The 22783-nt window shown below is 40.1% G+C and overlaps 1 protein-coding gene across 2 annotated transcripts; it reads left to right on the forward strand.

Annotated features, from left to right (window-relative positions):
* The first annotated feature begins 9887 nt into the window (after positions 1–9887).
* Positions 9888–21380, forward strand: prelp (proline/arginine-rich end leucine-rich repeat protein). 2 transcript variants are annotated; one of them, XM_083971125.1, is made up of 7 exons: positions 9888–9989; positions 14985–15432; positions 16641–16826; positions 16968–17125; positions 17990–18186; positions 20405–20480; positions 20623–21379. In XM_083971125.1, exons 2-7 carry the CDS (start codon positions 14989–14991, stop codon positions 20711–20713), a joined length of 1152 nt encoding a protein of 383 aa, XP_083827251.1. In that variant the 5' UTR covers positions 9888–9989; positions 14985–14988; the 3' UTR covers positions 20714–21379. The 2 variants fall into 2 exon arrangements, with proteins under 2 accessions (XP_083827251.1, XP_083827252.1); XM_083971126.1 differs by lacking the exon at positions 9888–9989 and adding an exon at positions 10115–10363 and having other exon boundaries at positions 20623–21380.
* Positions 21381–22783: the final 1403 nt, after the last annotated feature.

The raw sequence follows: 22783 nt of genomic DNA on the forward strand, positions 1-22783 counted from the left end.
TTGCAAAAATGTTGAACTATCCCTTTAAGGAGCTGTCAACCTGTTTCAGAGAGACTTCGTATAAATGTTTGTGAGCTATCAGTTTCAGAAAATCTTTGTATTGGAGTCAATGGGCAGTGGGGGAGGGATCTGGCCTCACTCAGAGGCTCACAGTTGAAATTCTGTTAGTCTCTCTGCTTTTTTGAGCACATTGTGAGAGAAAGGACAAGTTTGTCTACAACTGTGGAAAAAATCATGTGTGTAGAGTGTAATTCGTGGTAGTGAGCAGCATGTAAAGAGAAAAGTTTCAGCCAATTTCAGAGAACTTCTCCCACTCTAGCCGATGATGTCACCCACTCTAGCCTGAACATTCCACGCCATACACACCCATTATAATCTCAACATTTCTCCTATGAATGATCATGATCATTGAACAGTGATTGATCAAAAACTACAACACCTATCAAAATGTGGAAAACTACCTCAATAGACAAGACTTGTGTCTACGATTTAAAGTTTAAATCGAGTCTCTGGGTGAAAGTACGCCAGAGCAGTAGACGTTTGAAAAAGTCCAATTATTTTTCCATTCATTCTCTATGGAAAATGGCAACTTATTTTGTTTTTTGATTGTGTTGTGTTATGTGTAAAGTGTCTTTGCATGTGTTTTCTCGAGCCCTGTGGGCCACCGTAGTAATCTGCTGTTTGATCCTTCCAGGTTCACGGTGGATTCGTCTCCTAGCAGCCAGAGCTCAGGGGGATGACGGGAGGAGGGAGACGGAGAAAACAGACTTTTCTGTGTTTCTTTTAAGATGTGTTTGTTGGATGTGTCAGCGTCAGATGGTGATGATGGGAATGTAGTCTCCACCGTTTTTCCCGGTAAAGCGACATCTGAGGAGCTGGGGCTGATTTTGGTCGATGGCATCGTCAGCGTTTTATCAGATTGTGATATCTTGTGTAATCTGGAGCGGCTGTTGTGTTGTGGTGTGTTTAACAAATAAGCATCACACAGAACTACTGGACCAAAGCGAGAGGGGAATCACACACAGAGAGCCTCCTCAGACCTCCCAGCTACGGGGGGAAATCATCTCTAAATCCACTGCAGACTTTGTGTTATGCTCCTTCTGGTTTTGACTAGATGAGTGAGGAAGCCGCGAGTTTCATTTACAGGCCTGTTTACAAGCCAGAAAAGACCTCCAGCGTCCTCATTAGACACACACAGACACATACACAGACGCTGATTCTGCTTTCTCGTGTTTCCTTACACGTCTGAAGACAGTTACTTGTGTTTTATGAAGTCATGAACATGCGGTGTGGTAAAAAAAAAAGAAAAAAGAGAGAAAGAGAGCTCACGTTTTTCTTACTTTTCTGTTTTTTGCTTACGCCAGCAATCTCAGAAATACGTATCACCACAAGCTTAAAGTAATCAGCCTTAGAAATATGAAGGAGAACACATAATCTTCACAAAATCCTCTCTTCTTGAAACTATAGTTTAGCCGAGGAAACGAGAAATAAACTGATTTTAAGTACAAATGCCCAATATAGAATTGTTTTTGCATCTTTTTTTTCAATCTAACAGTGAGAGATGTAACATAAGATAGATAGATATTTGGGGATTTAGTGTGTAAATTTCCTGAGTGTGGAGTGTTTGTCATTATATAAAGAAGGAGACTGTTTACGACATAGTTTCCTTTAACGATTTTCTAAGGACAATGTTTAGGCAGCTGACGCAGAACGAGCTGTGACAGAGGTGTTGTGTGTGTGTGTGTTGTGTGACTTTGTGTGTGGTAGAGGTGAAGCCGACTGTAAACGTGTGGTTAAAAGTGAGAGATGTACAGTTCACGATCCAGGCCCCGAAACGTTGTATGTGTGAAATATGTGCGTTGCGTGTGAGAGGAGAGTTCGGTTTCTTATGAACTCTATATTACACACATTCCATATTTAACTGTGCAGCAGCAGTGCAGAGCCTCATATGTGAAGCATGTGCAGGTTGCCCAGGCAGCACAGTATGGACTGCACCACCACATATCATACAGAGAATGAAGCATGAGGCCAAAGTAAAGCTGGTGTTTCCTCTATATCCATCTGTACAAACACCGTCACTCTTACACTTATGCAACATGTTGTTTTTTTTATTTCGTTCGTGCGTCTCCTATAGTCGACGGATCATTTGAGTTCAGGTAAAGACTCTTGTGCCTACTTATCTTTTGCAGGAGATCGACACAGTGGAGCAGTGGTTAGCACCTCAGAGTGGAAACGTTCTGGGTTCTTGCACTTCGGTCTACTTGCACATACAGTACCTGTATATACTGCACAGCTCTCTCTATCTATATATATATATATTATGCACATATCTTTACTATAGTTTCTTCTTTAGTTTTGCCTTGATGTTGTACTTTTACTTATTTAAAGCTATAGTGCGTAACTTCTGTCGACCCCTAGAGGAATTCTACCTAATTACAAAAACACTGCCGGCGCTTCCACAGTTCAGTGTTTGCATGTTCTCCCTGTGTCTGTGTGGGTTCTTTACAGGTTCTCCAGGTTTCTCTCACAGTTCAAAAACATGCACATTAGATAAAGTGGTGACTATAGGTGTGAATGTCAGAGATGGACAGACTACTGGACCCCAGTACTTGAGTAAGAGTACAAATACTAGGCTACTGGTCCAAATTTACTCCGTTACAAGTAAAAGTAGCTCAGTCGACATGTTACTCGAGTAAGAGTAAAAAAAGTACTTGCTTTTAAAGGTTCTTAAGTATCCAAAAGTACATGCTTTTAAATTTACTTTAAGTAAAAGTAAGAGTAAGAGTAAATTTCTTATTTTTCACATCAATTAATTACTATATTTTTTTCTAAATGAATTTAAGGACCTTTTACAGTAACTCTTGTTTCTGAGAATTAACTCTTTGAAACCACCTGCACTGATGTGCTGCTTTTAGAGCCACAATGTTATATAAAGCCTGCAGAAACACCTATAAAACCAAATAAAATGGAATGGGATCATAACTAACACATCACTGTGATAGGTTTCCTTCTTTGACAAACACAGCTTGTGTCCAATAGTATTTTAGAAAAAAAAAGAGCAGACCTGAAAGTAACGAGTACTTTTCAGCCTTCCTAGAAATTAACTCGAGTAAAAGAAAAAAATATTTGTCTTGGAAATGTATTCAAGTAAGAGTAATAAGTACCAAATAAATCTAATACTCAAGTAAAGTACAAATCCTCTGGATATTTACTCCGTTACTGTCCACCACAGGTGAATGTAAAATAATAAGTGGTGTAGTTGCTGTATGATAATGAATGACACCATTGTATTTCCACGCTGAATCTGCTGAATCCCAGGTAACAGGGTTGGAGTTGCTTTTGCAGAATGATTATGCACAAATTACTTACATAAAATAACCTTTAAAACCAGATTAGGTATAAACCTGGTAAATATCTGGACTGTGTCTGGGTTAAGGTTTCTATTGGAGGCTCTTTGCCACCCTGGTTTTCCTGGCTGCTACGGAGCTGCAGGGAGAAGGGGAGCACAGCACAGCACAGCACAGCACAGCGCTTCCAATTCATTGAGCCACGTTTCCATTACGGTGAATAAACTGCTTTCATTAACTTGTGCCATTATTACTGAACGGAGCCAGAGGAATAACTAAACAGAAGATACACCAAACAAGAGCGAAAGAAGGAAAATGGGAGAGAAGCCACTGGGTTACTGCTAAAAGCTAAAAAAAAAAAAAAGAGACAGAAAGAAGCAAACAGATAAAAATGAGCTGAAACAAACAGGATGCAATGATTTCAGTTGTTTACAGCACGTCCACAACGACGTCATCAATTTACCACACTGACCATATGCAGTCATATAGCAGCTTTTAGATTTCAGATTCAGTCAGTTCAGTTGTAACGCTGACTAATCCGTATAGTCGTTAGTTATTACCGACAGTAACGAGGCCACGACAGGTCTGATGAGTTTCAGATTGGACACTGATGTGTTAAGTAACGTTTATAAGGTCAATTTGGTTAATAAGGTGAGCCAACGACGTAGGAATGACAAACCTGCTTCTGGTTACCTCTGAAATCAAGAACCACATTGATTCAAACAATGACTATAGCAGTAAAGTCAGTCAACACACTGAACTTAAAGAGATAGTTCACTCAAAATTCAAATTTCACTCATTATCTACTCACCCTCATGTCGACTAACTAAGGGCTGGGAGAATTTTCAGAGTCCTCCGTGCCTTCTCGGAGTTACGGGGGGGTCCGCACAGCAGTATTTGTCCATACTGTATAATGGTTGTGAATGGTGCTCACTTTTCTTCGTCCAAAAAGACACACCAAAAAACATCCAAATACCTCCATAGTGCTCGTCTGTAATGTCCCTCTTGTATTGAAGCCCCGACATGAGAAATTGTTCCGAAAAAAATTAAATAGGTCTATATTTTAAGCTTGTTTGTAGCGGAAGCTCCCAGTGTCTCAGTTCACTGCTCTTCCTGTGTCAGTGCAAATCTTGCGTGATTTGCACTGACCGGCGGAACAATTTCTCATGTTGGGGCTTCAATACAAGAGGGATGAAGAAAAGTGAGCACCATTCACAACCATTATATGGACAAATACTGCTGCACGGACCCCCCCCCCCCCCCCCCCGTAACTCCGAGAAGGCACGGAGGACTCTGAAACTTCTGCCAGCCCTTAGTCAACATGAGGGTGAGTAGATAATGAGTGAAATTCGAATTTTGGGTGAACTATCCCTTTAAGACATAAACTAATGTAAAATCTTGAAAAAGAAGCCTTCGCTCTCATCTGACTCTGATTTCAGGTGACATTGACAACTTCACTGAGACAATACTCAGGAAAAAAAACAGCTGTTTTCAATTACAGAGCACTAATCAAACTCAAACATTGCAGTCGAAGTAAAGTGCAGAAGGAGCAATAAGAAGGGGGAAGCTTTACAAGATGTCTGAACCACATGAGAATCACTTCCAACAAGCGTTGGATGTTTTCACTGACAGGCTCGGGGGAAAAGAAACCCATATATTTAACCCAGTTTAAACAAACCAACATGTCACCAGACGAGCTGGCTGCACGGCGGTTTCTGGCCCTGACGGTGCACGTAATCTACAGAAGGATGTCTTCAATCAACCGCTGAGGCTTTGGATCAGAGTCGGCTGTGGATTAAAACCTGGTCACACCCACATCTGTCACAAGCAAAGGGAATAATAAAGGTCAAGAATTTCAAGTCATCCGCGAAGAAAAACATTGGTGGAGAAAGAAAGGGGAAAAAGAAACCCAACAATGTACTGTAATAATCAAAAGGAACTTGTCACGGATCAGGTTGTAAATGAAGCTGATCAGATAGTGTATAGTGCATGAGCTGTGGTATGTTACAGGCTGCACAATGTTTAATTTAACGCATTGATTTGGAAACGTTCCTCTGTGCAGGTGGTTTCTTTCTCCTGACACTTTTCATACAACAGCACGTGTTGTTGTATGAGTTCATTCATGAGGCCTTTACTGTAGCAGCTGCAGGAGCCACAACCTCTGGTGTCCGTAGATGCTTCAATGAACACAACAACATGTTGCTAGTGTTATTTTATATATCAACCAGCTGTGCCCTGAAGAGGCTCAACTGTTTTAATTCACTCGCTCTCACCCTGACTGACAGATTCATTTTTTACAAATATTAAAATGACGTAAATATTTTCCATTCGACTTCATAGATAAACAGAGAGCCGTCCAACTTCCTGCTGTTAGGCATGCCGTGGCCTATTTTTAGGTGGAGTGTGGGTGGTGGAGGAGTGTTACAGTACCAACACAGAGAATAAAAAAGACTGAACATGTTCATCCACTTTATCTACGGCGGATAAAACCCGCAGCGAAGAGATGCAGAGTCTGTTTCAACTTCATGTTTCTGGATGTTTATGCACTAAATCTGGCTGTCGTATTCCTGTAAACACCCGGCGCCGTTGTCAGTGGATAACGTTTACTCATTGTGATTGATATAATAATAATAATAACGTACTTTGTGTAAATTATGAGACAATAAATTTACAGTTACTGTGAACAAAAAACCTTTTCGAGGGCGAAGATAATGACATACTGTAAAAACACTGTTTTATTAAAGCCTGTTGACATTCGCCAACGTGAGCGTCCAAAGCTGTGGATTTTGAGTTTTCTTTGGAAAAGGAACGGAGAAAAAAGTGGGCGTGGCCTGCACAGCGCTTTGGGCACGGCCCCTTTACACAAGATGCTGTGAAACAGATTAGAAAATTGTCAGATAAATGTTGTGGCGGTATTAATATTCATCTGGCTGCATTTTCTTCTGGGAACATTTCAAACTGAAACTCATGCGCGTCTCCTTTAAAACCAAACAGCTCAATCACCCAAATCACTCTGCAGATGACAGAACATGCCGTTCTTGGAAAGTTCTCAGCTTATTATACACACCGAGTCATTCTGGGCCCGAGCCCCGAGTCTGAGTCTGGCCTGGAAAGAAGCCGATGCAAAATGTAGTCGCGGCCGTGAGGAGGGAGAAGCGTTCCTGCAGTATGAAGAGACAGGTTCGTCTGTCTGCCACTATAAATACCTGTCTCTCTTTCCTTCCTACATCGAATCAACAGGTCCTGAAAAACAGAACACAGACATCCCATCATCTCTGCCATGCAGGCTCGGTCGGTGGTGCATGTGAGGAGAGCTGCTGCAGGCCGAGCGCTCACATTCCTGGAGCATGTGACTCAGTTCTCACAAGTAAATTCAAACCACACAGTTCGATTCTCTAAGGTTTTAAGCTCTGATAAGTAAAAACAAAAAACAAAATGACAAACAAACACATGATACATCAAAATCTTTTCTGGTGGAGAGACATCATGAGGCGATGGCCATGTGACTGCACAGCTGTAAACATCTGGGAGACTTACACACAGGATGAAAAGTGAAGGTGATGATATAAACACTCCTGCATGTCCATGAAGACTCGTGCATGTGAAAGATGAAGTCGTTAAACGCTGCCCCAAAGATAAAGTCAAGATGATGTTGTTAATGGCTGATTGATTGATTTGTTTTGTCCTCAGCTGACACTCATCTCATGTCGTGTTTCCACCACAGTGTAACGAACTGGGTCGTGGAGTTAAACGTACTAACACCAAAACGCATCTCAGTTTCATCTGCGATTGAGTACAGATTTGGTGAAGGTGTATTAACCTCCGACCTCAAACCAATTAGCGCTATATGTACTTATCCTGTTCTAATACATTAGTTTTACGCATTAATACACCTCTTTACCTTAATTTAATTACAGTATACATATGTGTTTGAAGGTGTATACATGAATGTGGATATGATGCATAGATGTACACCATGTGTGTCTTATTACTTATTTTTATTTATCTAGTTAATCATTTCATCAATTAATTTGTTTTATTCATTTCTACTCTTATTATTTAGTTCTTATTTTGACCCCCCTCCTTCTTTCCCCTCATAATTTATCTATTTATTTTATTATTGATTTACTTGTTTATATATTCTTATTGTAACTCCTTCTACTGTACAGTCTATCACACATTTTCAAAGTCATATACGTATGTCAGGAAATGTTTTTTAAAATGTTTAAATAATAAGTTCTAAAAAAACAAAAAAAAAACAATTAGCGCAACAATCCAGATGACGTATACAGAGCAAATGCTAATCATCGTTCGATTCGGCTGTCCTTTTTTATTTTGAGAGACTGTAATATTGATTTTTCACTAAAAAGCAAAAAAACAAAAAACAGTTTTGTTTTTTGCTTTTAAGTGAAGTGACTGTAATATTGATTTTTCACTTAAAAGCAAAAAACAAAACTGTTTTTTGTTTTTTTGCTTTTTAGTGAAAAATCAATATTACAGTCTCTCAAAATAAAAAAGGACAGCCGAATCGAACGATAGCTCCTTTTCAAATTTAACAGAACAGGAGCCAAGGCAACTCTTCTCTGGTGTCAAAGTTAAAAAGCCTTAACTTAGGCAGCTAGTTCAGGGCCATGCACAGAGCATGGCTGAAACATGTTGGTGTTTGTAAATGTTCACAATGAATGAGAAGAGTTGCCTTGGCTCCTGTTCTGTTAAACTTGAGCACCTTCCTGGATACCAACTCTACTGCAGCCCACATCGTCTGCTGTTGTCTTCATGTGGTCGAGCTGTTCCTCGGTGGTCGCCATGTTGCATGTAAACAAAAGATAGACGTCTCTTCTCTGTCGTCATCGCATTAAACCCGTCTTTGTAAAAAAAAAAAACCTGTTGGTCGGCCTCAATGACTTCTTCTCCAGCAAAGAGAAATTAAATCACTGGCAACTTCATCTGCAGGCAAAGTAAAACAATGAATAATATCACAATAAACATAAATTTCTTTTATTTGTTCTTTATTTGACTTATCCGTTGGCCCGTTCAGCAGAGGAAGCTCTGCAGCCACAGACTCATCCCGTCACATTTAGCATCAGCGCTTTGCCAAAGAGAAGCCGACAATTAGTGGCAGACCACCTCGTTCAGAGAGATCGTCTCTCCTTTAATTTCCATCTAAAGGTTTTCAATGTGCGGCTCTAAATTCATGTCTGATGATATTACATTATGGACATGAAACCGTGAAACATCGCTGCTAATGAGCAACTCTTTCCAGTGATGTCACTCACTCCGGCACAACACAGAGAGAAAACCTCTTGCAGAGAAACGAGGCAGCTGCAGTCGACCAGAGGAGCTGAGTCATTAAACGATTTCCTCACAGGCCTGGTGAGTGAGAGACTTCAACCTCCTTTAAATAAAATTTAAAAAAGTGATATATTTGTTACATGTTCACTTTTTTCTATTAGCTGCAGTGTCGTCGGTCGGGACCTGTCTGCTCCAGATGTTCGGCCCAGCTGAGCTCAGTGGTGATGAACAAGAGGTGGAGGAGTCATGAAATGGGAAAGAATCTGAAGGGAAAGAGCTGCACATACATACATACGTATATAGGCTACATACATGTGTGTTTGAGACTTTCCCTCCACATATGTTTGCCTCATTATAGCCGAGCTGCTGCAGCTCACTCTGCAGGAATGCAGGGCAGCAAACACATGTCCACCTCCAATGATCCCCCTGAGTCTTATAAGCATGCACACGCACAAACACACACACATATATATGTATATACATAGAGGTAGTACTACACTTTGTTACAGTAATCAGAGTGCCACACAGTCCCACTTCCTGTACGACTACGACCCCCACCACACACTCATCATGCTCCAGCTGGACCTCAGCAATCAGAGTGTTTGAGTTTACTGATGCTGCAGGGGAAGAAAGGAGGAAAGAAAGAAAAAAAAAAAAAAAGAAAAAATCCCCCTGGACACTTTAACTGACACAGAAAAGATGCCATGGAGTCAGCAAAGAGATGCTGCTAATGAAAAACACATGACTGGATCTGTGTGCTTCTCCACGCTCATCTAAACAATAGCGGAGTGGGTGGGAGATGCAATTACAGCTGGGCTTTCCTCAACAGAGGTCCAGTGTTCACAAAAAGGTCTGATATAGAAAGACACGCTCGTGCAAAAACAAATATACAAACAAGCCCATGCCTGCTTTTATTATTTCTTAAAATTCTTTTGTTTTTTCGATAGGAATTCGCTCCTGCTCAGGACAAAATGATAACAACCTCTGACACAGTTTAGACAGATGAAAGAGTCCGCAGTCTTCCAGAAGGAATTAAGATTAAATCTCTCGTTCTCTCTCTTTGGCCCCGAGCCGAGCAGAGGGGGAGAGAAAGAACCACTGTGACCTTCAGAGGGAAAAGAGCCAGGGAACAAACCCAACAGGCAGACTTGTCCACCAAAGGAGAGAGAGAGAGAGAAGGAGAGAGAGAGAGAGGGAGGGAGGGAAGGAGAGGAGGGTTATGGACGGGGAGAAACAGAGGAAGAGAGAGGGAGGGGTAGGACAAGAGGGAGAGAGAGGGAGAGAGAGGCAGAGAGACGAAAAAGACACAAAACTTGTGACTTGACAAAAGAGGGCAGGTACCAGAGGCAGGTAAGAAAACTTTATTGTTTCAAGTTTAAGGGAGACGAGGGAGGGGGGGGGGTTTGATGATCAACAAGATAAGAAAAGACCAGATTGTGTGTGTGTCTGTCTGTGTGTGTATGTGTACGAGCAGTGTGTTTGAGTGTGAGCAGGAGTGTGTGCGTGTGTTTATATGGAGCGAGGAGAAGGAATCCTGGCACCGGCACAGCTGGGCCATGCTGGTGTGTTTCTATAGAAACGCTGTGCCATACACAGTGGTACTCTGTCCTGCACCGAGCTGCTGCTGCTGCTGCTGCTGCTGCTCGCTGCCACTCTGACGTTTTCCTCCTCCTGTTGCTGCTGCTGCTGCTGCACGCTCACCTGGACCACAGCTTCTCTCATCGGTGAGTGAAGGGAGCTGAAGCTGAAGCTGAAGCTGAAGCTGCAGAAAAGTTAGAATATGAAGAGAGAGCAGCTTCAGTCGTTGCTATAAAACCTGGCCTGCAGCTCACAGAAGGATCTTCTTCTTTTGCAGCTCATCTCATGGATCCTCAGAGTTTTAAAGCCAGTTTTGTTTTGGGTTTTTCGTGTCCTTGCTGAAAGGAATCATACTAATCCAGATGTGAAGTTGTAATTTAAACCGTTCAGATGGATCTTCTTCATCAGATGGGTGTGACCCAAAATTGAAAAAAGGAATACTCTCTCTGGATATGTATTAAAAAGGCGTGCATGTTTTTTTTTTCTCCTTCTTCCTCTAAAAAGCACAGGCTGCACTGAGTTATTGTGTTTTAAGTGGCGTGTGGAAAAGTTCTCAGCTGATTGATGATCAGGACAAAGAGACGGCGGTCGGTCGGTCGGTCGGTGACGACAGTGTTTGGATTACGACCATCACATTTCTTGTTCATTAACCTTTTCTTTTTTTACTCTGGGCTTCTTCCAACTGGTTCACTGCTGCACCATCCAGACTGGATGTAGAGGTCCAGCGGCTGCCACACCCACATGAGGACACGTTTTGGCACCAGTGCAAAAAAATATCTGCTGCAGATTCCTTTAAAAACATCTACGGCTGCAAATCAGAACTGAAACTTGCGTATTAACACGTTGTAACACATAATAAGGCATTTCCGTGACTACATCTCCATTAGCTCCATTATTCACTCTAAAGATGAGTCACGATGACGTCCGACAATAGTTTGTTTTGTGTCAGATATTTATCCCGGCACGCACACGATGAATAATATTTAGAAACTTCTGTGATCGATCGATTAGTCACCGATATTTTCACATAACTTGAGTCAGATTTGTGAACTCTGCTCTGCGTGACGTTGCTCTGATTCATGGCTTTTTTAGAAGCATTACAAAGCACTGGTGCAGCAGCTCTGCCACCCCCCCCTCCACCCCCCCAAAAAAAGAAAAAGGCAAGAAACTGATGAAATGGAAAAGATTTCATCACCACTGACGTCGTGGTGACAAAGGTTTTATTTCTCCAGCTGCTCATCGAAAATGAGACGGATGATTGTGACACATAAAAATTAGTCAAAACTTCCGCTGTCATTAATAAATTTACAACTGTTGGAAGAGATTGCATAAGCACAGTTTGTAAAAAATATATGATGGAGATGCAGATTTTGGTCTTTGATATATAAGATTAAACACAACAGAAACCTATTTAATAAAGAGGAAGTCGATACTTTTGCTATACAATTGTGAATTTTAGTAAATATTTTAGAGAAAGTTTATTCAAGATCATTAAAACTGAAATTTAGAGAAAAGTTAAAATAATAATAATTTGATTTCAAAACAAAGTTACAAGGTGCTTAACAATAAAATGGATTTGTGCAATATAAAGTCCATGACAGTATAACATTAAAATACAGGAATACAGAATAAAATGCATTGATTACCCTGGAAACTGCATCAGAAGATGGATTTTGGTTGGATTTGTTGTGACACTGCAGAGTTTGTGATGACAACCGGACCGACTTCCATCTGGTTAATGATGATGATGTGATTATGGGATGTTTTTATATGTGTATCAAAGATGAGGAAGGAGATTTGACTGAATCAATATAGGAATCTCTGAACCGCTGCAATAAGTGCATGCAGTTCTCACACTGATATGCATCGGATTTACTTATTGAGGTCACAAATAACAAACCAGTGAGTCAGTCAGTCGAGCATCTGTGACTGCAGTTGGACTTTTTGCCAAACTACTGGTCACGACAACAGAGGCACAAGGGGAGGAGTGGGGGGGCTGGTTGTGTGGCTGTGTGTGATGGAGGGCCTGGGAGGCTCCGAGAGGCTGAGAGGGAAAAGGAAGGGCAGTGCCAGGGAAACACCGTCAGAGAACAGTGCAGATATGTTTTTCCAGGCGAGACAGTTTCTGGCCCTCGGCCTCATTCCTGCCCTGTGATTCATGTGTGTGATGTTTATCAAATTGGCCAGATACGTTCTTTTTTTCCCTTCACTAACTGGAGCACTAAAAAGAAAAAAGAAGTGTGATTGGAAACTAATAGTTCATTTGTAGCACAGTGTTATTTTGACAGCTGCTGTGCGGAGACTGTTTACGAGGAGGAGGCTTATGGATGATGGGGAGACAATGCACAGTTCAAAGACACTAATGCACACGGAGATTTGTTCTGTGTAAACTCACAACACTGGGATAAAGAGACGAGCTCATCTCCACTGAATTCTTGTGATCATAGGTCAAACATCTGCATCTGCATCTGTGTGTGTGTGAGAGAGAGTCCATCTTCCAGCCTGAGGAGATGGAGGTCAGGTTTTACTCACACACACAAGCTAGGCTGATGTAAGTTAAAAAAAAAAATATGTCGAACAGATGTTTGTAAGTCATCAATTACAGTGTAAAACCTAAAATGAACTCCCCATCTGCTCCACTGGTGGAAGTTAGATCTCCATCAACGTGCTAATTACAGCAAAGTTCATCAAACTCCCAAATCTAAACAACTCTGACACTCTTACTCACACTGGAAACACGTTAAAGGGATAGTTCACCCAAAATGAACTCATTATCTACTCACCCTCATGTGGACTAAGGGCTGGGAGAAGTTTCAGAGTTATCCGTGGCTTCTCTGAGTTACAGGGGGTCTCGGCGTAGCAGTGCATGTCCATATAACGGTTGCAAATGGATACCAACTGTCTTCGTAACAAAACGACACACCAAAAATGCGAAATTGTCCCGAAAAAAATTTAATAAGCTCCTCTTCCCGGTTCGTCAAATTTGGACGAACCGGGAAGAGGAGCTTGAAATATAGACTTATTTAATTTTTTTCGGGACAATTTCGCATTTTGGGGCTTCAATACAAGACGGACATTACATACGAGCAGCATGGAGGTATTTGGATGTTTTTTGGTGTGTCTTTTTGTTACGAAGACAGTTGGTATCCATTAGCAACCGTTATATGGACATGCACTGCTACGCCGAGACCCCCTGTAACTCAGAGAAGCCACGGAGGACTCTGAAACTTCTCCCAGCCCTTAGTCCACGTGAGGGTGAGTAGATAAAGAGTGAAATTTCAATTTTGGGTGAACTATCCCTTTAAAGGTGCAGTTTGTGTGTTTATTCTTGTACATATGATCAGTCAAGAGTCTCATCTGTGGTTTGGTTCGGTTTCCTTCACTCGTCTCCAACGTGGATCGAGGAGCTTCGACCCTCTGCACCGACGGCTCTCCCACCGGACAGAGTGGAGACAATGGGGCCTTTATCCCCCAAAACTTCTCCTCTCCTCTTCCTCATAAGTACTAATTTCCTGGATCGGCATCGGCCCGTCCCACACTTGAACTGAATTAAATCAAACAGATCGTTCGTTCTGCCTCAGACTTTGCCTTCGCCCTGTCTCTCTCTTACAATAACAACCCACAAAACCAAACAACGTTATACTGTGTTCGCTCATCAGGACTGAAACTTTGCATCCAAAAGTTACATATCAGCTGCTTTTAGTGCACGATAAGTGATAAATAGACAGATTATCTCCCAACAGTGAACATTAGATGTTACAATAAGAGTTCAGGTAGCAGACTTCTGCAGGTTTTGGTTTACTAAACTACAATCAATGTTTTAATGGTGAAGGTCCAGAACAAACCTGCTTCATGTTTGTCTTGATCCTTCTGTTTCAGCCTGTGCAGCCCTATCGCAACACAGTTTGAACAAAAAAGTTGTGGGTCTTGGGAATATTTTTGCTGCAAGTCAAAAAAAAAAGGAGTAACCCCTCCCAAAATATGAACAATCAAAATACAAACAGCTGTGTGCAGGGTTTGTACACGCTGGAGAATCAGCTCTGCCCCAGAGCAAGACACAGAAAAAAGGAGCAGTGTGCTCCAGTTGTTAAACTTTCTTTATTTGTCCAATCAGTCGACCATATTGGCTGCAGTGTAGACCAGCAATAACAGGTTGTGCGTGTTGTGTGTGCGTGTTGTGTGTCTTTATTTAGCTCATGCAGCTGAGCACATAAGATGAACTACCCAGTGGTGGACAGTAACGGAGTAAATTTACTTGAGTACTGAGGATTTGTACTTTACTTGAGTATTAGATTTCTTTGGTACTTATTACTCTTACTTGAATACATTTCCAAGACAAATATTTTTACTTTTACTCGAGTTAATTTCTAGGAAGGCTGAAAAGTACTCGTTACTTTCAGGTCTGCTCTTTTTTTCTTTCTTTCTTTTTTTTTTCTAAAATCCTATTGGACACAAGCTGTGTTTGTCAAAGAAGGAAACCCTAACCCCTAAAAGCAGCACATCAGTGCAGCTGGTTTCAAAGAGTTAATTCTCAGAAACAAGAGTTAAAAGCTCCTTAAATTCATTTAGAAAAAAATATAGTAGTTCATTAATGTGAAAAATAAGAAATTTACTCTTACTCTTACTTTTACTTACTTTAAAAGCAAGTACTTTTTTACTCTTACTGGAGTAACATGTCGACTGAGCTACTTTTACTTGTAACAGAGTAAATTTTGACCAGTAGTATTTGTACTCTTACTCAACCTCTGGTTCGTGCTCCGTTTGCAGGACAATGAAGGCCGGCGCGGGACTCTTCTCTGCATTGGCTCTGTTCCTCCTGATGGGGGCAGTGTTCACCCAGAGACCTCGGCCAAGGAAGCCCACCAGGAAGCCGGTTGTCCCCAAGCCTTCTGTCCCCCGGCCCGCCGTCCCCAAGCCCCCTGTCCCGGCGCAGCCAGAGCCCCAGGAGCCCACGGACTTCCCTCCCCCCATCCTGGGCCCTCCGTCCGTCTTCCCCGACTGCCCCCGGGAGTGCGCCTGCTCCCCCAGCTACCCCAACTCTCTGAACTGTGAGAACCGCAACATCCGCGTGGTCCCGGTCATCCCGTCCAGAACCCACTACCTGTACCTGCAGAACAACTACATCTCAGAGCTGACGGCCGAGGCCTTCAACAACGCCACCGACGTCCGCTGGATCAACCTGGCAAACAACCGGATTCATCGAATAGACAAACAGGTCAAAGCTTCCTCCATCATCAAACACAACACCAGTTAAAAGTTTGCACACATTATTTTTCATATCTTTCTACATTGTAGATTCATACTTAAGATGTCAGAACTACGGAACACATATGGAGTTATGTAGGAAACAAAAAAGTGAAGGATATGTTTTATATTTTAGATTCTTTGAAGTTGCCACCTTTGGCTTTCATGGCAGCTTTGCAAACTCTTGACTTTCTGTCATCAGCTTCATTAGGTTGTTTTGAAGGATTTCCTAGAAGTGCTACTTTACTTTACTTTATTTGTTTATTTGAATGGGACAGTGTACATTAATGGACATAACATGTAAATATGCCGGATTACAGCAAGATGTTGATTTCCGTCCGTAGTCCCATTAACATAAAAACAGTTCAACAGCAGTACACATTACACATGATACTTTTTTTTTTTTTAAAGTAGACAACACAAAAAGGCAACTATGACAATGAAACACATATTGAGAAACACTGGCGCTGAGCACTTGTTGGCTGTTTTGCTTTCACTCTGCGCTCCAACTCATCCGATTCCCAAACCGTCTCAGTTGGGTTTAGGTCAGGTGACAGAGAACAATTTTGTTTTAATTAACACTTTTTTGTTTACTACATAAGTCCATATGTGTTCCTTCATAGTTTTGACATTTTCAGTTTGAATCTACAATGTAGAAAATAATAAAAATAACGAATAATAGAGCCGCAGCAATTAATCAATGAATCAAACAATAATCGATTATTAAATTAATCGTCAACTATTCTGATAATGTAATTATCAGGTTTTTTTTATTTATTTTTTTACTTTTTTAAAGAGTTTTTAAAGTGGGTAATGTAGATTTATCCACATTAATATGAGACTTTTTTAAAACCAAATACAAACTCCTCGTTGTCCCTTTAAATATGAATATTTCTGGTATCCTTTATTGACAATAAACTGAGTTTCTCTTTGATTTGTGAGTGACAAAACAAGTCATCATCTTGTGGTTTGGGAAACACTGATTGACATTTTGCAACATTTTTTAACATTTTATTGACCAAACAACTAATTGATTAATCATTTAAATAATCGACAGATGGGTTGATAATGAAAATAATCATTAGTTACAGCCCTAAAGAAAAACCATCGCATGTGTGTCCAAACTTTTGACTCGTACTGTAAATGCAACTAAAACCGTTCTGTGTATGACTCATGCAGGTGTTTGAGAAGATCCCGTCACTGCTTTATCTCTACGTGCACCGTAACCAGCTGAAGGAGGTGCCTTCCGGTCTTCCCGCAAGCCTCGAGCAGCTCCGCCTCGCTAAGAATCGGATCACCAAGATCCCCTCTGGTGCCTTCAGCAAGATGGGAAACCTGACTCTGCTTGACTTGTATCACAACCAGGTAAATCATCTCCATTACAGTGCAGCACCATTTAAAAACAACTTACCTCACTCTTTAGCAATGTACTATACAGTGACAAATACCTGCGTGCAAACGTAACTGTGTAATTGATATCATCTGTCATCCGTCTCCTCCCCTCAGCTGAGCGACAGTGACCTGGGGAAGAACACGTTCAAGGACCTGAAGAGTCTCATGCAGCTCAACCTGGCTCACAACACTCTGAAGAAGATGCCAGACGGCGTTCCCAGCGGTCTCATCCAGCTTTTCCTGGACAGGAACCGGATCGATGACATCCCAAGGCAAGTATACTGTACACTTCACACGGTTCACGTAGCAGCAAAGATGGAGAGAGAGAGACACACACACACGGCTGCATGTATCATCAACAGTAGTTGGACGCTGGGTCTCATTTGTCCCTCCGATAACACTTTACTTGACGCCTATCTCTATAACGCACTATAACCATACTTATAATGAGTTATAATGCAGTTATAACACTGTATAACTATAGTTATAAGTTATGCTTTATAAAAATAATCATAACACACTATAAAGCATTTTATCATGACATAAGGTCAGGTATTATAATATGTTGTAATTGTTATTAACTCACTTACAATGCCCACATCGATAATGCATTATAAATATAGTTATGTGTTATAATTGTCTTATAAACGTGTATAACTATCATTATAAACACTCATAAATTATCATAAGGCTTTATAACAATAAGCATAACACATTATAGAGCATTTTATAATGGCTTATAAGCTCATAGTATTATAATATAGTTATAATGCTCTATCATGTGTTGTGTTTATTGTTATAAAGTAGTGATTTATGAGTGTTTATAATGATAGTTATACACGTTTATAAGCCAATTATAACACATTATAACTCTATTTATAATGTATTATTGATGTGGGCATTGTCAGAGAGTTACTAACAATTATAACGTATACCAGACCTTATAAGTCAAGATAAAATGCTTTATAGTGTGTTATGATTATTGTTATAAAGCATTATGATCGTTTATGAGTGTTTATAAGTGCTATAACTGCATTATAACTCATTATAAGTATGGTTATAATGCATTATAGACATAGGCGTCAAATAAAGTGTTTCTGTTCCTCCTGCCCCCCCCCCCCCCCCCCCCTGTGCAGAAACTACTTCAGAGACTTCACTCATCTCGCCTTTGTGAGGCTGAACTACAACCAGCTGAGCGATAAAGGAATTCCCAAGGCCGTGTTCAACATCTCAACCCTGCTCGACCTGCAGCTGTCCCACAACCAGCTCGCCTCCGTGCCGCTCTTCAACGGCCACCTGGAGCATCTGCATCTCAACCACAACAGCATCGAGAGTAAGTCCAGCAGCAGCAGCATCACGCCATCGGACGGGAAACTGACAAAGTGTTGAGACGGTGCACCGACACTAAACTCCCTGACGGAGCGAGTTAGCATCCGATTCACTCACACTTCTTCTCTCAGCAAACTTGTTTCCAGATGCAGTGGGCAGATGTTTTCAACACCTGTCCAAACTGCAGTCAGACTGAAGCATTTAGCCTCTACACTGCAAAAACTCTAAAACTTACCAAGAATATTTGTCTTATTTCTAGTCAAAATGTCATTTCTAGTAAAAAAAAAAATCTAATTATACCTAAATAAGTATATTTATACATAAAAAGTAGCTTGTTTTTAGACACTTTTTTACTTATTTCAAGTCTATTTTCACTTGAAATAAGTAGAAAAATCTGATAGTGGAGCAAGTTTTTCTTTCTTATTACAAGCACAAAAAACTTGCTTTCACTGTCAGATTTTTCTACTGATTTCAAGAGAGAATTTGTTTGAAACAAGTGAAAATTATCTAAAAACAAGTTAAGTTTTAGGTGATGAGTCTTATTTAAAGTGGAAAGAGATTAGTTTTGACTAGAAATGAGACATTTTGACAAGAAATAAGACAAATATTCTTGGAAAGATTTTGAGTTTTTGCAGTGTAGGCCTGTGCATATTCTCATTTGTCCAGGTCATAGTATCTCAAACGAATTATAAATCGAAAGCAACTTATTTCCTAGACAAATAACCAAGTCCAGTTGCTTTCAATTTAAAATTCCTTTGAGATTTAGCCACTAAAGAGACAAATAGTTAAATCAGGATCTGATGTCTCCGTCTGTGCATCTAACTGACTTCACAATGACATCATATGTCATCAGTTCTGTGTGTTTATATCTTGTTTCCATTGACTTCTATTGGACGTTTCTATTGAGTTTTCCTCTCTGTGGGTATTCTGGGAACTTCACAAGGTCACAAAACTCCACGTACTAACTGGAACGATAAAAGGTGTAAACAAGCAAATTAAAAGAGCAGACAGTATAGCACCACATTAGAGACAAATACAAAGGTAAAGAGACAGTGACTGTCAAAAACTGTCCCTCCATGTCCACGATAGATTCATAAATAGATATATAGAAAAAAGGTTGTCTAAAACTATTGTATTTATTATTATAAAGTGATAATACATGGGTGGTGTTTTGTTTGAGTTACTCTGCCCACTAGTGGATAGAATAATTAATGCAGATTTAAACTTTGAATCAATTGTAATTCATTTATTTTATAAGAGTGAACTTTCTCTGAACATCACCTGGAGCTGCACGGGTCAACGGGTTCATAGCAGCTTTTTTTTTTTTTTGTATTACTCAGAATAAACCAGAGTCATTTTGGTTTCATCTGACAACATAAACTAGATAACTGTTTCTTCCTACTTGAGTCATAGAGACTCGTTCAGCTCAGTTATGACTGTTTCTCTGCAGCTGGACGGGTTTGCTCTTGCAGGGCAGAGTTGATTATAACTTCGTAACCGTGTTTCATTCACTTATTTCATTCTCACTGAACACGACCTCATTTGTTTTCTCACAGCCAGTCTTCCCCCTAAGCACTTAGCACTTAGTGAGTGCTAATAAATGACCAAAATTAAATCATTCTAATCGTAAATTCATTAAATAATCTCACTCAATTTATGTTTTTTTTTTAGATTATTATGGTAACACTTTAAATTAGGGAACACATATTCACCATTAACTATAGGTGCTTATTAATATGCATATAAGTAGCTTACTAGCTCCTTATTAGTAATTATTACGCACGTATTAACACCTTATTCTATATAGCCTTATTCTACCTCTATTACACCATGAATTAAGATTTTTCCATTAACTCCTAATTATCGCTTATTCATTGTAAATTAGGGTTAGGGTTAGGGTTAGATGTGAATAATGATGTGAATAACCAGTGGGTTTTTGGGGCCTTAGTATAGCATTAATGCATTAATTTACAATGAATAAGCGATAATTAGGAGTTAATATCAAGAAAAATTTTAATTCATGGTGTAATAGAGGTAGAATAAGGCTATGTAGAATAAGGTGTTAATACATGCTCAATAATTACTAATAAGGAGCTAGTAAGCTACTTTTATGCATATTAATAAGCACATAGTTAATGTAAAGTGAATATGTTCCCTAATCTAAAGTGTTACCATTATGATTTACTTTTTTAAATTAATCTGTGACTGTTTCCTTTTGACAGGCATCAATGGGACCCAGATCTGTCCTATTAGCCTGCAGGCCGACCTGAACGATCACAGCCTGGGGCCCAGACTAAGGTAGGTCACATTATGTCATAGCTTGGCAGGTGCAGCAGCAGCTTGTTACATAGGAAGCAAAAATTAGCAGCAAGGTACAAGGAACTAATGAGTTTTTTTTGTTTTGTTTTTTGTTAAACACTTTTCTGTTCTGTCGCCTCAGGTACCTGCGTTTGGATGGAAACCACCTGAGCCCCCCCATCCCCCTGGATGTCATAATGTGCTTCAGACACCTTCACTCTATTGTTATTTAGGAGAAACGTGACCTAAGACCTAGATTATACACATACACATACAGATTAACAGTGCACAAGCTGAGTTGCTTATTTGAGCAAAACATGCTTCAAGAAGCACAATGTATATCCACACACACACACATACATGCACACACACACACACACACACACTGTGGGATTGTGCGATTGGAAGAGGAGCTCCAGATAAGTATGAAAATGATAATAAAAAATAAAAATAAATACTGTAAAGCTTTGAAAGGTTGAAGAACAGTGAACTACAAATGTGGGAAGAGTGAATACAGCGACATTTAAGGTTTAGGTTTTTCTATGGAGTTACAGTTTATCCACTTTTTTTTTTTGATTGTTTTTTATTGTTTTTGTTAATAAAAAGCTAGATTGAGTAAAACCTGAAAATGCAGGTACATTGACAGACGCTACAGATGTGTAGCAGAGGGTAGTTATGTTTGCTTGCAGATGTGATCAGAGTATATGAGCTGCCACCATTAAGAACAAACATCCTCGCAGTTAATGTCATTTAAAAAAAAAAAACATAACTACCATGTAGTTGAAACTGTCCCACATGTGCCTGTGATTTTCAAGGTACTCCATGTAAAAAAAAAAAAAAAGTTATTCTATTCTTTTTATTCTTAGTCTTCTGTATATTATTCTTCTGTATAAAGAAGCTGTGTACAAATAATGGTAAAATAAAACCTTCTCCTTTGATCATTTGATTTGTTTGACTTCTTCTTCCTGTGGGAACTCCAAACAACACATTTAACGTCACCGTCATCCTGGAGGAGACTGTGATTTCCCATGTAAGAAAGAATCTGTGTTAGGAGTTTTTGAGGTGTGTCCTTCAGCAAACACAAGCAGGAAGAGACGAACGTTCCTGTTACTGCTCTAAATTTATTTCACGACACTGAGCATGGATGTAAACAAATCGCATAAGTTCCACTCCATAAGTTCATACTGTCTGATATAAACTGTGATCGGCCAATTCTTTAATTTAAAAGGGATAGTTATTTGCCCATTGCCATAATAGTAGGTTTGTTACCTTTAATTGTCGGTGCAAGCTGTTTTTAGAACGGCAGAGCAGAGCCACGAGCTGCTCAGAGCTACACTACGGAGGCTAATGGGATTTCTTGGTTTCCCTCATCAAACTCATCAAATACACAATCCAACAACTCCAAAACGCTCTGGTGGACAAGTTGTGACCTGCACATTCACCACGCTATGAGATAATAACACAACGTTATGAGACAGAGTTGTTTTAGAGGTAAATTCAGAGACTGCTTGTTGAAAAACTGTCCCTGAAGGAAACACACATCAGCGGTTTTGCATGAATTTCCCTCTAAAACAACTCTGTCTGGTAACGTTGTGTTATTATCTCATAGCGTGGTGAATGTGCAGGTCACAACTTGTCCACCAGAGCGTTTTGGAGTTGTTGGATTGTGTATTTGATGAGTTTGATGAGGGAAACCAAGAAATCCCATGAGCCTCCGTAGCGTAGCTCTGAGCAGCTCGCCGCTCTGCTCCGCCGTTCTAAAAACAGCTTGCACCGACAAACAAAACAAAACAAAAGCCAATTTGCCAAAATGTTGAACTATCCCTTTAATATACACTTGATATAGCGACTATCTTTCAAAAATAATACCACTGCGACAGTGAGCTCATCCTTGTGACGCATCCATAACACAGTTCATGTTTATGATGTATAAACAACACATCTCAATTAAAGTGACAGAAAAAAATACAAAAAAGAAGCTGTAAAGTTTCATATACCTGCACTAAAAAAAACCTTCATTTAAATCTAATTCCTTTCAGGTTTTTCAGTGATTGCCTGCTGTTATTTTACTGATACATTTGACAAACCTTTATTTAAAGGAAGGAAAAAATAGAAAAGATGATTACAGTGGAAGTGTTGATTACCGTGTAAGTTACGTTGAAACTACTCATTAGCTTCTAAGGAACAAAGCCCACAGGCAGCGGAAAGGTAACTATAGATTAACTACGGTGACATATCCAGCAGTTGCCACATCTACTGTACCATTCGCTTTTGGGAAACAACTATTGTAGAAACGACTATTT

The sequence above is a fragment of the Trachurus trachurus genome (assembly GCF_905171665.1).
Source record: "Trachurus trachurus genome assembly, chromosome: 5".
Classification (NCBI taxonomy): domain Eukaryota; kingdom Metazoa; phylum Chordata; class Actinopteri; order Carangiformes; family Carangidae; genus Trachurus; species Trachurus trachurus.